Source organism: Lentinus tigrinus, assembly GCF_003813185.1.
Source record: "Lentinus tigrinus ALCF2SS1-7 unplaced genomic scaffold L226scaffold_15, whole genome shotgun sequence".
Classification (NCBI taxonomy): Eukaryota; Fungi; Basidiomycota; class Agaricomycetes; order Polyporales; family Polyporaceae; genus Lentinus; species Lentinus tigrinus.
In genome coordinates this window covers 154,327-164,913 of record NW_027137924.1, presented here as the reverse complement: position 1 = coordinate 164,913, position 10,587 = coordinate 154,327, and the positions used below count along the sequence as shown (strand labels likewise).

Genomic DNA, 10,587 nt, shown 5'->3' with positions numbered 1-10,587 from the left:
AGCACGTTCGACAACTTAAAAATGAGTTCAGCTTCCCTTCAACGTTCAACGTTCAAAGAACAGCGCCAGACACTTTGCAAGCAGATAGAAGCAAATGAATGAGCGTGTGGCGCCAGAGGACTGTGCACAAGGGAGTCCCTACATGTGCAGTCCCGAAGCTGCCGTCTCAAGCCCGCCGTTCTTCAAATGAAGGGCCCCCGCTTCGCAGAAGGAAACTTGTGAGCGAACTTGGTCGAAGGAAGAGGAGAACCTCCGTGCGTACCGCGATCGAACCACCTGGATCATACTTCCTAGCTCGCTGTCATCGCAGATCTTGTGCCACGAAGATGAGCCATAAAGATCCCAGCGATTACCAGGCCTGGTCGAATAGTAGTACTACAGTGTGAAGGAGGTCAGTCAGGTGTTCGGAGCACGGGTAAACGCAGACCAGAGTGTACATATCAGGATAGAGCTTAGCTGCTTGGTGGTTGAGGGCAGCTGGAACAATGGGGTTGAAGGGAACCTCCAATTGAACAGAACAGAACAGAGCGTACTCTTTTCACCGTGACGAGAGACTAGACTGGCGCTGGCACCGGGAAGTGGATAAATACCCCGTGGCGAGGATGTCCATCCACCAGAACCATCCCCTCGCTCTACTACAGCACGCTTGCACTCTACGAACAATGTCTGAGGCTAACGCTACCACGGGACCTCCCCGCGCATACGCCCAATGGGTGACGATGGTCCTGAAGAACTCGGGCAGCCAGGACATCAAGGTGAAAAACATGAACGTCTCCTGGGGCAAGCTGTACGCCGACGGTGAGTAGTTTCAGTTTCGGGGAGACGAACGTTGCCGTACTTACCGGGATTCCAACACAGGCAACAAAGATGACGAGATCTCGCCGTCCACGTACAACGACTACGTCGTCCACCCCGGCGAAGAGGTACGCATCAACGGCTGCGGCCGCGAGAACGCCTCGTCGGGCACGACGGGTGAATTCGACGTCCTCGACCCGACTGCGTCCAACAAGGTCATTCGTCACTTCTACTGGGACTGCCCCTGGGGCTCCAAGGCGAACACCTGGACGGTCAGCAACATCAACTCGAAGTGGATGGTCGAGTCGTCGGGGGCCAACCTTGACAGCGGCGCCCTCGGCACCATCACCGTCGAGTTCCTCAACAAGCCCGGGAAATAGGTGCCAGGGTGAGTACTCTAGTGATATGACCAGTCGGCTCACCTACTGACCATCTATTGTGCGGGATCTTCCCGTCTTTCAACTCATGCAGACACCATCCCAACACACGTCATGCTCGCGCGTTCCGCGACACGACAACAGAGATCGCTCCGTCCTCCGTCTGTGGATGTACTCATAGCTCGCGATTCGACAGCTTGTATCTTGCGAGTCGCGTTCGTATGCCATCTGATGTTTGAGTTTCGCCGTGAGCCGCAACGCTGCAGATCTGTATCAAGGTTCTACAACAGTGCGATCAGTGGGTGTGCCCGAACCTAGTAGTAGCTAGGAGGAAGGCGTTGGCAACAACTGGTGGACGCCTTGGTAAGCATGAATACCGGAGGCGCATCGAGGGCTTGCAGAACAACGGCCAGAATCGGGTTGAAGGAATTGCGCAGGCTTTGGCAGGTACCGATCTCCTCAAACAATCAGTCGATCTTCATGATCTCTTCCTGCGAGTTCCTGCAGAGACGAGACGTGAGTTACCAGAAGAACGGGAGACGTGGGATCCGTACCCAAGCTCAAAGACATCGCCGGGAGGATCATCCCAAATTCCGCGCATGGACATCTTCAGCTGCTTCGTCAAGCCTTCACGCTCTTACGGTCAACTTCGCCATCCTCTGACAACAGCTTCTCGCAGTGCTGCAGTGTAAGCGCGAGTTCGTGACCCCAGATGGCGACAGTAAGCTCCCGAGCGCTCTGTTAAATTGTCAGTAAACGACGGAGTACAACGCCTGACCGCCCGACAACCGCTTGCTCAGGCTATCCTGCAGATCTTGGTGAGCACCGAAGTACTGAAGTACTGACGAGCTGCTGGAGCTTGTCCTTGTCAAGAGTGCTCGTGATCTATGAACACATCAGCACAAGGCCCGCCACATTGTTGATGGTCAGAACATACCTCGTCGAAGGGTGATAGAATAGAGTCTGCTGGTCCAAAGATGTGCTGCAATGGCCACACGTCGCTCATGCCTGGTGCCCGCGAGGCGCATTATACGTCCGGCGTTGTCCAGGAGGGTCGCCGCGGGTGTACGCATGAATTGAGAGAACTCGTGCACGTCAGTCGTGCGGTGCTTGGCCATCGAAGTGGATGGCGGAGTGCAGCTCCCACCAAGTGTATTGATTGCTCTGTTTGCATGTTAACGGTCACGACCAACTGAGGTTGTCGTACTTTGGCGCCCCGCGTAAATTGTAAGCATGTCTGCGCGGCATCCTACACATCTCTCGCTCATCCCACAAGGCCTGGCAGAGGCAGAGAATGAGTGGTCATGCACGTAGACCGTAGACGACCCAAGGCCTCGACCGTGTCGACGAACCCAGGCAATTCGGCCGGGAAAAGTCGGGAAGGCTGCATCGGAGCTCAGATCGGGCGCCGAAAGCTCCTAACACAATTCATGTTCCGACAGCCCGACTTCTCACAAAGTTCGTTCTCCGGTTGGATTCGTGTGGCGTGAGTAAGGGACAGGTATGGTGACAACAAGCTCCGACGCTTAGGGTCGGCACCATCTTCACCACTGTCACTGACGACGACCGCGACAGTTTCTCTGCTGCAGCGACTTCGAGCAGTGTTTCTGCGAAACTCCCTCGAGCAAAATGGCTCTGTCGTACATCCCTGGCGCCGCTCGCGTAGGGTCGCCGCAGCCTACGGTGGAGAGCTCATCAACCAAACATCTTACCGAAGCAGTCCAGGAGGTGTATCTCGAGAACAAGAACAGGTGAGCACCTCCCTGACGATCGGGTCATTCTATCGAGGGTGTGGACGGGAATGAATACAGTGGCGAGAGGTCGTGCGCACGGTGGGCGTGTGGCATGTCGTTGGGCTGATTGGGGTTCCTCGGATGAATCACTCGACCGGTCAGATTCTTGTCATACGGCACACATGTCTGACCAATCTGTAGATTGCTCAAAGCGCTGGACTCGACGAAGGCCATTCTTGGCGATTTGAGAAAGTTCAATAAGGACGACTGGGTTGTCCGCTATCCTCAGCTGCAGGAGCAGCCTGCTACCACCGAGTCCTCCCCCTCCCCGCCTCACAAGCGCAAGGGCATTCGCCGCTCTCTCTCGTTTCCCGACGATCCCTCCTTCCAAGCCGAGGTTATCGTTAGTCCCGCGAGGGCTGGTCTGACTCGTTCGGTAACCCTTGCCTCAATTGCCGACAAGGAGGAAGATCCTGTATCGACGGAGGATGATGATCGTCTCGTTTCCCCTGCCGAGGCATCCGACTTCCACGTATTCCGTCTCGACCTCAAGCTCGGTGTGCATGGCTCATCGTCTTCCCCTGCCGCGTTAGTGTCGCAGCTCGAGAAGTCGTCCATCGCCAACCTTCTGGACGACCGTATCATGAACGCGGTCCATCATCTCGACAAACTCCGGTCCCGTGTGGAGGATACTTCTTCCAAGGTGCTCGTCACTGGTGATCTGAACGCGGGCAAGTCGACGTTCGTCAACGCATTGCTTCGTCGGGAAGTGATGCCGGTGGACCAGCAGCCCTGCACCACCGCGTTCTGTGAGGTCCACGATGCGGCGGAGAATGGCGGCAAGGAGGAGGTTCACGTGCTGAAGGCAGGGACTGCTTACTCGCCCCAGGACGAGACAACGTTTACTCGTGCTACCCTCGCTGATCTGGACTCTATCGTATCCGAGAACGAGGACGAATCGCAGGTACTCAAGGTCTACCTCTCGGACCCCCGTGACCCGCAAGCGTCACTCCTCAGCAACGGTGTCGTCGACATCTCCCTGATCGACGCGCCGGGGCTGAATCGCGACAACACCCACACCACTCGCGTTTTCGCCCGTCAGGAGGAAATTGATGTCGTGGTTTTCGTTGTATCAGCAGAGAACCACTTCACGCTTTCGGCGAAGGAGTTTTTGATGAACGCGAGCAACGAGAAGGCGTACCTCTTCATTGTTGTCAACAAGTACGAGCAGATCCGCGACAAGGCCAAGTGCAGGCGTCTCGTGTTAGAGCAGATCAAGCAGCTCAGCCCGCGCACGTACGAGGATGCTGAGGATCTTGTGCACTTCGTTGACTCACAGCAAGCCTTGCACGAGGATACCGCTCCGTTTGGCAACCTGGAGTCTGCCCTCCGTTCCTTCGTACTTGTCAAGCGTTCGAAGTCCAAGCTCGCACCCGCCTCCACTTACCTCACCAAGCTACTTTCGGACGTCGACCTCCTCGTCGGTACAAACGCCATTGTGGCGCAGACCGAGCTCGAGCGCGCTCGCGATGACCTCAACCGCGTCCGCCCTGTGCTCGAGAGGATGAAGAACGGCCGGGAGGCCCTCGAGGAGAGTTTGGAGTCGGTCGAAGAAAACGGCGCCTCGCGCACTCGCATGCGCACGAAAGAGCTACTCACCGATGCGGTCGAGCGTGTCGGCCAGGGCAAGCTTGGCGTCGACTCCCCATCCGTTCCCCTCCCTTCTTACCCTGGTCTCCTGGGCATCTGGGACTACGCCCGCGAGGTCCGTCAGGCTCTCCTCTCCAGTCTCGACGTCGCGGTCAAGCTCGCCGAGGACGAGGCACGTGTGGTCACAACGGAGGCCGTCAGCAAGATCTCTCAGCTCGGAGACAAGCACCTCCCGGAGGGCGTCGAGCGCTCCAGGCGTGTGTTCATGCCTGAGGCTATGTTCTCCAGCCGCGCCGACAAGAAGGGCAACCGCCGGTCGAAGCAGGTGTCCCGCACCGTCGTCGCAGGCGGCCTTTACGGGCTTGGTATCGGTCTCGCGCAGCGCCCCGACATGCTGGAGACGACGTTCTTCGACCTCTTCGACGTCCACCACCAGTTCTGGGTGCACTTCGGCGAGAGCAAGGGCGACGAGTCCGAAGATATGGCCGTCAGCACGCTCGGCTATGCCTCGGTTGGCCTCGGCGCTCTCACCATGGTTGGCGGCAAGGTCGTCGGTGCCCGCAGTCTCCTCGAGGGGGTCGTCCGCATCTGGGACCTCTTCGAGAACGAGTCGGCACGCAAGTGGGCCGCACCGGTCCTCGGCGCTGTAACGATCGGTCTCGTGACGTACCTCGTCCTGGAGCTGCCCAGCACCATACCGAAGACCGTCGGGCGCAGGATCAAGGCGAGCTTGGCGAAGGAGACCGAGGAGAAGGGTGAGGAAGGCTCGTTCGTCGGCGCGAATTCGTCGCGGGTGAGCCGTGAGACTCGCAAGGTGCTCAGGCTTGCGTCCTGGGACCTCCGGGAGCGCTTCCGTGCTGCGATGGAGGAGAGCGGGCGCGAGGTGCACGGTGCAGAGGAGATGGAGCGGCAGGCGAAGAAGGCCCTCGACTGGTTCACTGAGGTCGAGAGCCGGACAGGCGAGGTGCGGGAGACTGTGGTGCTCGTCAGCAGCGCATAAGCTGCCTACACCCTACATTCTCCCTCTGGTATCGCTTGGTTCATCTGCACGCCCCACCTCACCCTGGTTATATGACTGGATACTCACAGCCTGCGCTCTTCGCTTTCACCCCCGTATATTGTTATAGCCTTCCCGCCGCGGTTCTACGCCCGCAAGGTCTCGCTTTAAGTCTTTGCTATCCCGCCTCTGCCTCTGCGCCGTCGGTTTATCCGGGCGCGAGCGAGTGCGCTGTACAACGATGTTATAGATTTCCTCCGCTAGACCTTGCCCACACTCCTTCTACGGTATGATGTTTACACACTTATGCATTTTCCTCCCCTACTCACGTCTTACTATACGACTCGCATGTATTACCTGTACGAAACGGAAGACACCAATGCAACAGAGCGCATTGCTCGTATTGTTGATACTAATAGTTGCCTGCGTGCACTCGGCCGTTTGTCCGAACGTCCTTCGCGTGCTCCTTGATAAATTTGAAGACGAACACTTTGGGTCGAATACGCATTTGCGTTGTGTTGTGCTTCGGCGAGCGAGCTTAGCACCCACTTAACCAAGACGAAGAAGATTGAGAGGTTTCATGCATTTCATGCAGCTTCTCGTGTCGAAGAGTCTGCACATTGGCACAATCGTGTAAAACGAGGCGCTCAAGGCATACTAGTATTGTACTAGGCTATGTAAATGCATAAGTCCTGGGACATTGTACTAGTATAGCTTGCACTGGGCACGAGGGATGTCCAACGGCTCTAGATTGCCTTGTTCTTGACGAGCTCTGTATCGCGCAAAAGGCACACATCAGTACCTCATTCCACGACCGGAGGGAAATAGACATACGCTCGATCTCGGCCACGGCGCTAGCAAGGATATCCTTCTGGGTCTTCTCGCTGCTGAGGCCCTTGAGGACGTTCTCAACGACGGTCTTGACAAGGTCGGCCTGCTCGCTCTCCTTGGCTTGCTGCTCGAAGCGGACCCAGCTGTCGAGGACGGCCTTGACCTCAGAGGCAAGGGCGACCTTCTGGCGCTGGACAAACGCCTCGGACTCGAGCTGCGCGGTCTCCTACTCGGCAAGGAATGTCAGCAAAAGGACATGGAGATGCCGAGTTGGGGATAAGGGTCAAACAGACACGTGCGAGCGCACCGGAGTGGGGAGAATGAGAATTGAAGAAAACGCACCTTGGAGAGCGCAAAGAGACCCTCGGTGACGGCGACGACATCCTTCATCTGTTCAACAGACTCGATGCGCTCCTTGACGACTTGAGTGTGCTCGGTGCGGGACGCGTTGAGGATGTCACGGACACGCTTGATATGGCCCTCGGCCCAGTCCCGGTAGGGCTCCTTGACGGCCTGTGGAGAAGGATGGTGAGGACGGTGATTATAGGTGCGGAGGAGTGGTCCGAAGAAGTAGCGCCCGCATAGAAAAGTGTTCCGTCTCCCATGTGCTTGACAGCAGACTCCTCACTGTTGGTCGTATACGAGCTGCTGCTCTCCTACGCGTGCCGTCGACGAATCCCTCGAACGCATGGGGGCCACACGCGAGATGGAATGAGGAAATGCCACGAAACGCACCTTGTAAATGAAAGAGATGAGGATGAAGAAGCCAGCGGCGATGACGGACTCCTCGTTAACAACGTAAAGCTCCTGGGAGATGGCGGTGGCAAGGAGACCAGTGCCCAGGATGACAGAGCCAGTTTTGGTGACAAGGCCGGGGGAAGAGGGGAGGCTGTTGACGATTTCCGCGGCGCGCTCTTCCGGTGGAGGCTTGGAGGAGCTGGCCATACCACGGCTGTATTTTGCGAGCGAGAATGGGTAGACGTGTCAGTGATTTCGCTCGGGGAAGGAAAGTGCGAGTAGACGGAAACTCACGCGGCGAGCACCCGGGGAACAGCAGAGACGGCCTGCGGCCTGACTCGGGAGGCTACGACGCGCACGGTGAGTTAAAGAATTGACAGGATGCAGCGGGCGAGGGTACCTGATGCCCTGAGGGAAGAGACGGCAATCCTGGAGGCCATGGACGATGGAGAGATACTGCTGGCGGTCGTCGCACACAGCGAGCATCTCTTCATCGGCGCCTGCCCCGTGGGAACTGCAGTCCCGATCTCTCACGAAGCCCGGAGCACGTGATGCGTTCCTTCTTGGAGTCGACTTGTGTAAGTTAAACTTACAGGTCAAACCATGTCATTATGTTGTTGCGCACGCAATTGTATCACGAGCGAGGCATTATATCAAGTGAGATTCTATGCTACACAGTTGTAGGGATGTCTATCCGCGTACAGATCCGAGCCAGTAGTTACTAGTTATTAGCGTATAGTATAGTGATAGATAGTACTAGTGTTCGTGATTGTCAGAGAAAAGAGTTGTGTGGGCGTACAACGATAGTGCGTGGTTCACAGTCTAGTGGCAAGCGAGCTGCCCTCGTTTTACAGATGGCGACAATCATGCACAGGTGAACATGGCGTCCAGCTCAGCCGTGAACATCTCCTCGACCGCCCGCCTGCGCACGTTCCCCTTGGTCGCCGTGCGTGGCAGTGTGCCCATCGGGACGACCACCACCATCTTCGCGTTAGAGATCCGCTCGTGGAGGTATCGGCGCGAGTGGAAGTGGCGCGTCCTCCTGATGATCTCCCTCCGGAGCTTCGCGTCGTCCATCGCCATGCCCGCCGCAGCCTCGACGAACAGCGCGGGACTTGGGCGTCCGTTGCCCACAACGACGCACTCGACGATGAGCTCGCCACACGTCTGCCGCACATTGTCCTCGATCGCACGAGTGTCGCACCGCAGCGCGTTCTCGCTCTTGATCCAGTCGTCCCCACGCCCGCGGCTGAGGTACGCCCCCGGCCCGACCTCCACGAACAGGTCGCCGGTGTGGTAATGTCCGTCCGCCGCGCGCATCGACACGTGTGGACAGTCGTCCGAGTTGGCGAGGATGACCAGCTCGAGCAAGCGGGCGTTGGCGTTCGAGTACGCGCCTTCCTCCGCGTCGTCCGACTCATCCTCGATGGGCATGAACGCGTACGAGGTGCCCTCGATGGGACGCAGCGGGGGGTTCGCCTGGCCACCACCCCGGATGGAGAGAAGCATCGCCCCGCACTCAGTGCTACCGAAGAGGTTGCGCATCTTGAGGCCCTGCGCGTACGCCCACTCCTCATCCTCGCGAGACATCGGCTGGCCCGAGTACAGAATCTCGTCGAGCGAGCGAAGGAGGGCGAGCAGCTTCGGACTCTGCTTCGCCGCACGGACGTGCACAGCGAAAAATGCGGGGAACTCGTTCAAGCGGTTGAGGCCCCCGCGGGTGATCATGAGCGCGAGCTCGTCCGTGGAGAAGGTGACCGCCTTGGGCTGGATCGTGCAGGCGCCGTTTTGGAACGAGGCCAGGAACATGAAGGTTTGGCCGATGTGGCACATGCTTCCCCTGGTCAGATACGCTTATGTCAGTTATAGATCGAGTGCGGGGTCAGCGATTCCAACTCACATGGCGACGGTGACATCTTGGCCGGTCTGGCGCAGCGGGGGGCTAACCTTCGCGGACTTGCGAACCATAGCGTCCAGCCACTTGTAGTTGCATGGAAGCAGCTTGGGACGACCGGATGTTGACCCAGACGTATGGAAGATCATGACAATGTCGTCCGCTCCTGTCGGTTGAGGAACAGGGGGGAGGAAAGTGTTGTCGACTTCAACGCTACGGAGATCCACAGCGCTGTACGCGGGACACGGGCAAGTAGAGAGCATGCTCGCAAGGTCAGGCTCGTAGATCATCGCACGACCGTTCGCCTTCTCGAGCAGCTCGTAGATGACATCGGGGTTGGGTAGTCGTAGCGAGAAGAGCTGAGGTATGTAACCTGCTCGTGCAATCGCATAGATGTACAGAATGTCGACGTAGGACATGCCGTTGGACCTGCAAAAGATGCACGAGTGTCAGACATTGCGAATTGAGTGAGAGAGGATTGCGGACTTACCAGAGACCGACTACTGATCGCAGCGGAACGCCGTCGGCAGCGAGTCTACCAGCGAGGTGGGCAGCGAAGTGCTCCACGTCGGATGTGAATTGTTGGTAGGAGATGGGCTGCCATGTACAGAGTTGGCCCTCGTGATCATAGACAGGCAACTTCAGGATGGGCAGAGAAGAGTACTTGGCGGAGCACTCGTAGAGAGCCTGGAGGTGAGTCTTGTATGACGCCATTGATGCAAAGGTAGAAGGAAAGAAGGGGGTGCGAAGATGAGAAGGAAAAAGGAGCTCGGGACGCGAAGATTATAAGACAACGACCAAAGTACGGTCGGGGTAGGATACCGAAGAAATTAAAGACGTCTAGGATACTCTCGAGGAGAGGAGACGAGACGAGGATAGGAACTGCGGAACCGAGCGAGTGCTGTGACTGGGAGGATGGCGAGGAGAGATCGATCCTAGTCACCTCTTTATAACGGAGGGGGAGGTCCGGCGGGAACGCATTCGAGCAAAATTGGAGGAGGCGGTGGGGAACGTGCCGCAGATGCTGTTCCATTCAGCGCTGACAGACGCTAAGATTGAGCGGCGGACGTGCCAGACACTCGTTCTGCGACGGTTCCGTGGCTCAGAAGAGCTCCCAGGCCACACCGCTCTCACCCGATGGGCTTGATCGATGAAACGAGAGAAGCGTCCCTCGATGCAATGCAACTTCAACTTGCCCGACTCACGCCGATTGCGGGTGTGTCCAACGGAGCTCCCGCGCGATTATCCGTGATCTCGCGGACAAGCAAGCTCTGGAGATTCGTCGTCTGTGGCGTCTCCAGCCAGAACGCCGGCGGGTTCCTAACCGGAATCAATGACGGATGCCCTGCGGATGCCTCGTGCCATGGTTCCCTGCTTCTCTCGCATTGAACGACGTGTTGTGTCGTAAACTGCGCGAGCAAGCGCAAAACTCAGGAGAAGGTGGTCGAGAAGAACTTTGCTGGCCAACTCGCGCCGGGTAGCGACCCACTGCACGACGGCGACAAATCTCGACGCCGCCCAGACTGTGCGAAAACCACTGCCGCCGAGTCACAGCTGGCTTGGTAGACAAGG

The 10,587-nt window shown here is 57.6% G+C and overlaps 4 protein-coding genes across 4 annotated transcripts; 2 read left to right on the top strand and 2 right to left on the bottom strand.

Annotated features, from left to right (window-relative positions):
• Nucleotides 1-662: 662 nt before the first annotated feature.
• Nucleotides 663-1,175, top strand: L226DRAFT_523675 (Aegerolysin aa-Pri1; the record flags this gene model as incomplete). The annotated part of the gene is made up of 2 exons (XM_067678833.1): nucleotides 663-798; nucleotides 859-1,175. 2 exons carry the CDS (start codon nucleotides 663-665, stop codon nucleotides 1,173-1,175), a joined length of 453 nt encoding a protein of 150 aa, XP_067534471.1.
• Nucleotides 1,176-2,709: 1,534 nt separating this feature from the next.
• L226DRAFT_535823 (uncharacterized protein) lies at nucleotides 2,710-5,921 on the top strand. Its single transcript, XM_067680993.1, has 2 exons — nucleotides 2,710-2,923; nucleotides 3,107-5,921. Exons 1-2 carry the CDS (start codon nucleotides 2,802-2,804, stop codon nucleotides 5,553-5,555), a joined length of 2,571 nt encoding a protein of 856 aa, XP_067534470.1. The 5' UTR covers nucleotides 2,710-2,801; the 3' UTR covers nucleotides 5,556-5,921.
• A 201-nt stretch (nucleotides 5,922-6,122) lies between these two features.
• L226DRAFT_535822 (ATP synthase) lies at nucleotides 6,123-7,335 on the bottom strand. The gene is given in 5 exon segments (XM_067680992.1): nucleotides 6,123-6,155; nucleotides 6,166-6,324; nucleotides 6,387-6,609; nucleotides 6,726-6,896; nucleotides 7,119-7,335. The coding sequence occupies 4 exon segments, from the start codon at nucleotides 7,326-7,328 to the stop codon at nucleotides 6,299-6,301; spliced, it is 630 nt and encodes a 209-aa protein (XP_067534469.1). The 5' UTR covers nucleotides 7,329-7,335; the 3' UTR covers nucleotides 6,123-6,155; nucleotides 6,166-6,298.
• A 650-nt stretch (nucleotides 7,336-7,985) lies between these two features.
• On the bottom strand, nucleotides 7,986-9,729 carry L226DRAFT_523672 (acetyl-CoA synthetase-like protein; the record flags this gene model as incomplete). Its single annotated transcript, XM_067678832.1, has 3 exons — nucleotides 7,986-8,961; nucleotides 9,022-9,444; nucleotides 9,506-9,729. 3 exons carry the CDS (start codon nucleotides 9,727-9,729, stop codon nucleotides 7,986-7,988), a joined length of 1,623 nt encoding a protein of 540 aa, XP_067534468.1.
• Between the last annotated feature and the right edge of the window lie 858 nt (nucleotides 9,730-10,587).

Excerpts from the sequence above, each read along its gene's own strand:
- L226DRAFT_535822 (XM_067680992.1), bottom strand. The coding sequence starts at position 7,328 with ATGGCCAGCTCCTCCAAGCCTCCACCGGAAGAGCGCGCCGCGGAAATC. Across the intron at positions 6,897-7,118 it reads TCATCTCTTTCATTTACAAG|GCCGTCAAGGAGCCCTACCG; the intron begins GTGCGTTTCGTG and ends CCTTCTCCACAG. Across the intron at positions 6,610-6,725 it reads GTCTCTTTGCGCTCTCCAAG|GAGACCGCGCAGCTCGAGTC; the intron begins GTGCGTTTTCTT and ends CTTGCCGAGTAG.
- L226DRAFT_535823 (XM_067680993.1), top strand. The coding sequence starts at position 2,802 with ATGGCTCTGTCGTACATCCCTGGCGCCGCTCGCGTAGGGTCGCCGCAG. Across the intron at positions 2,924-3,106 it reads TATCTCGAGAACAAGAACAG|ATTGCTCAAAGCGCTGGACT; the intron begins GTGAGCACCTCC and ends ACCAATCTGTAG.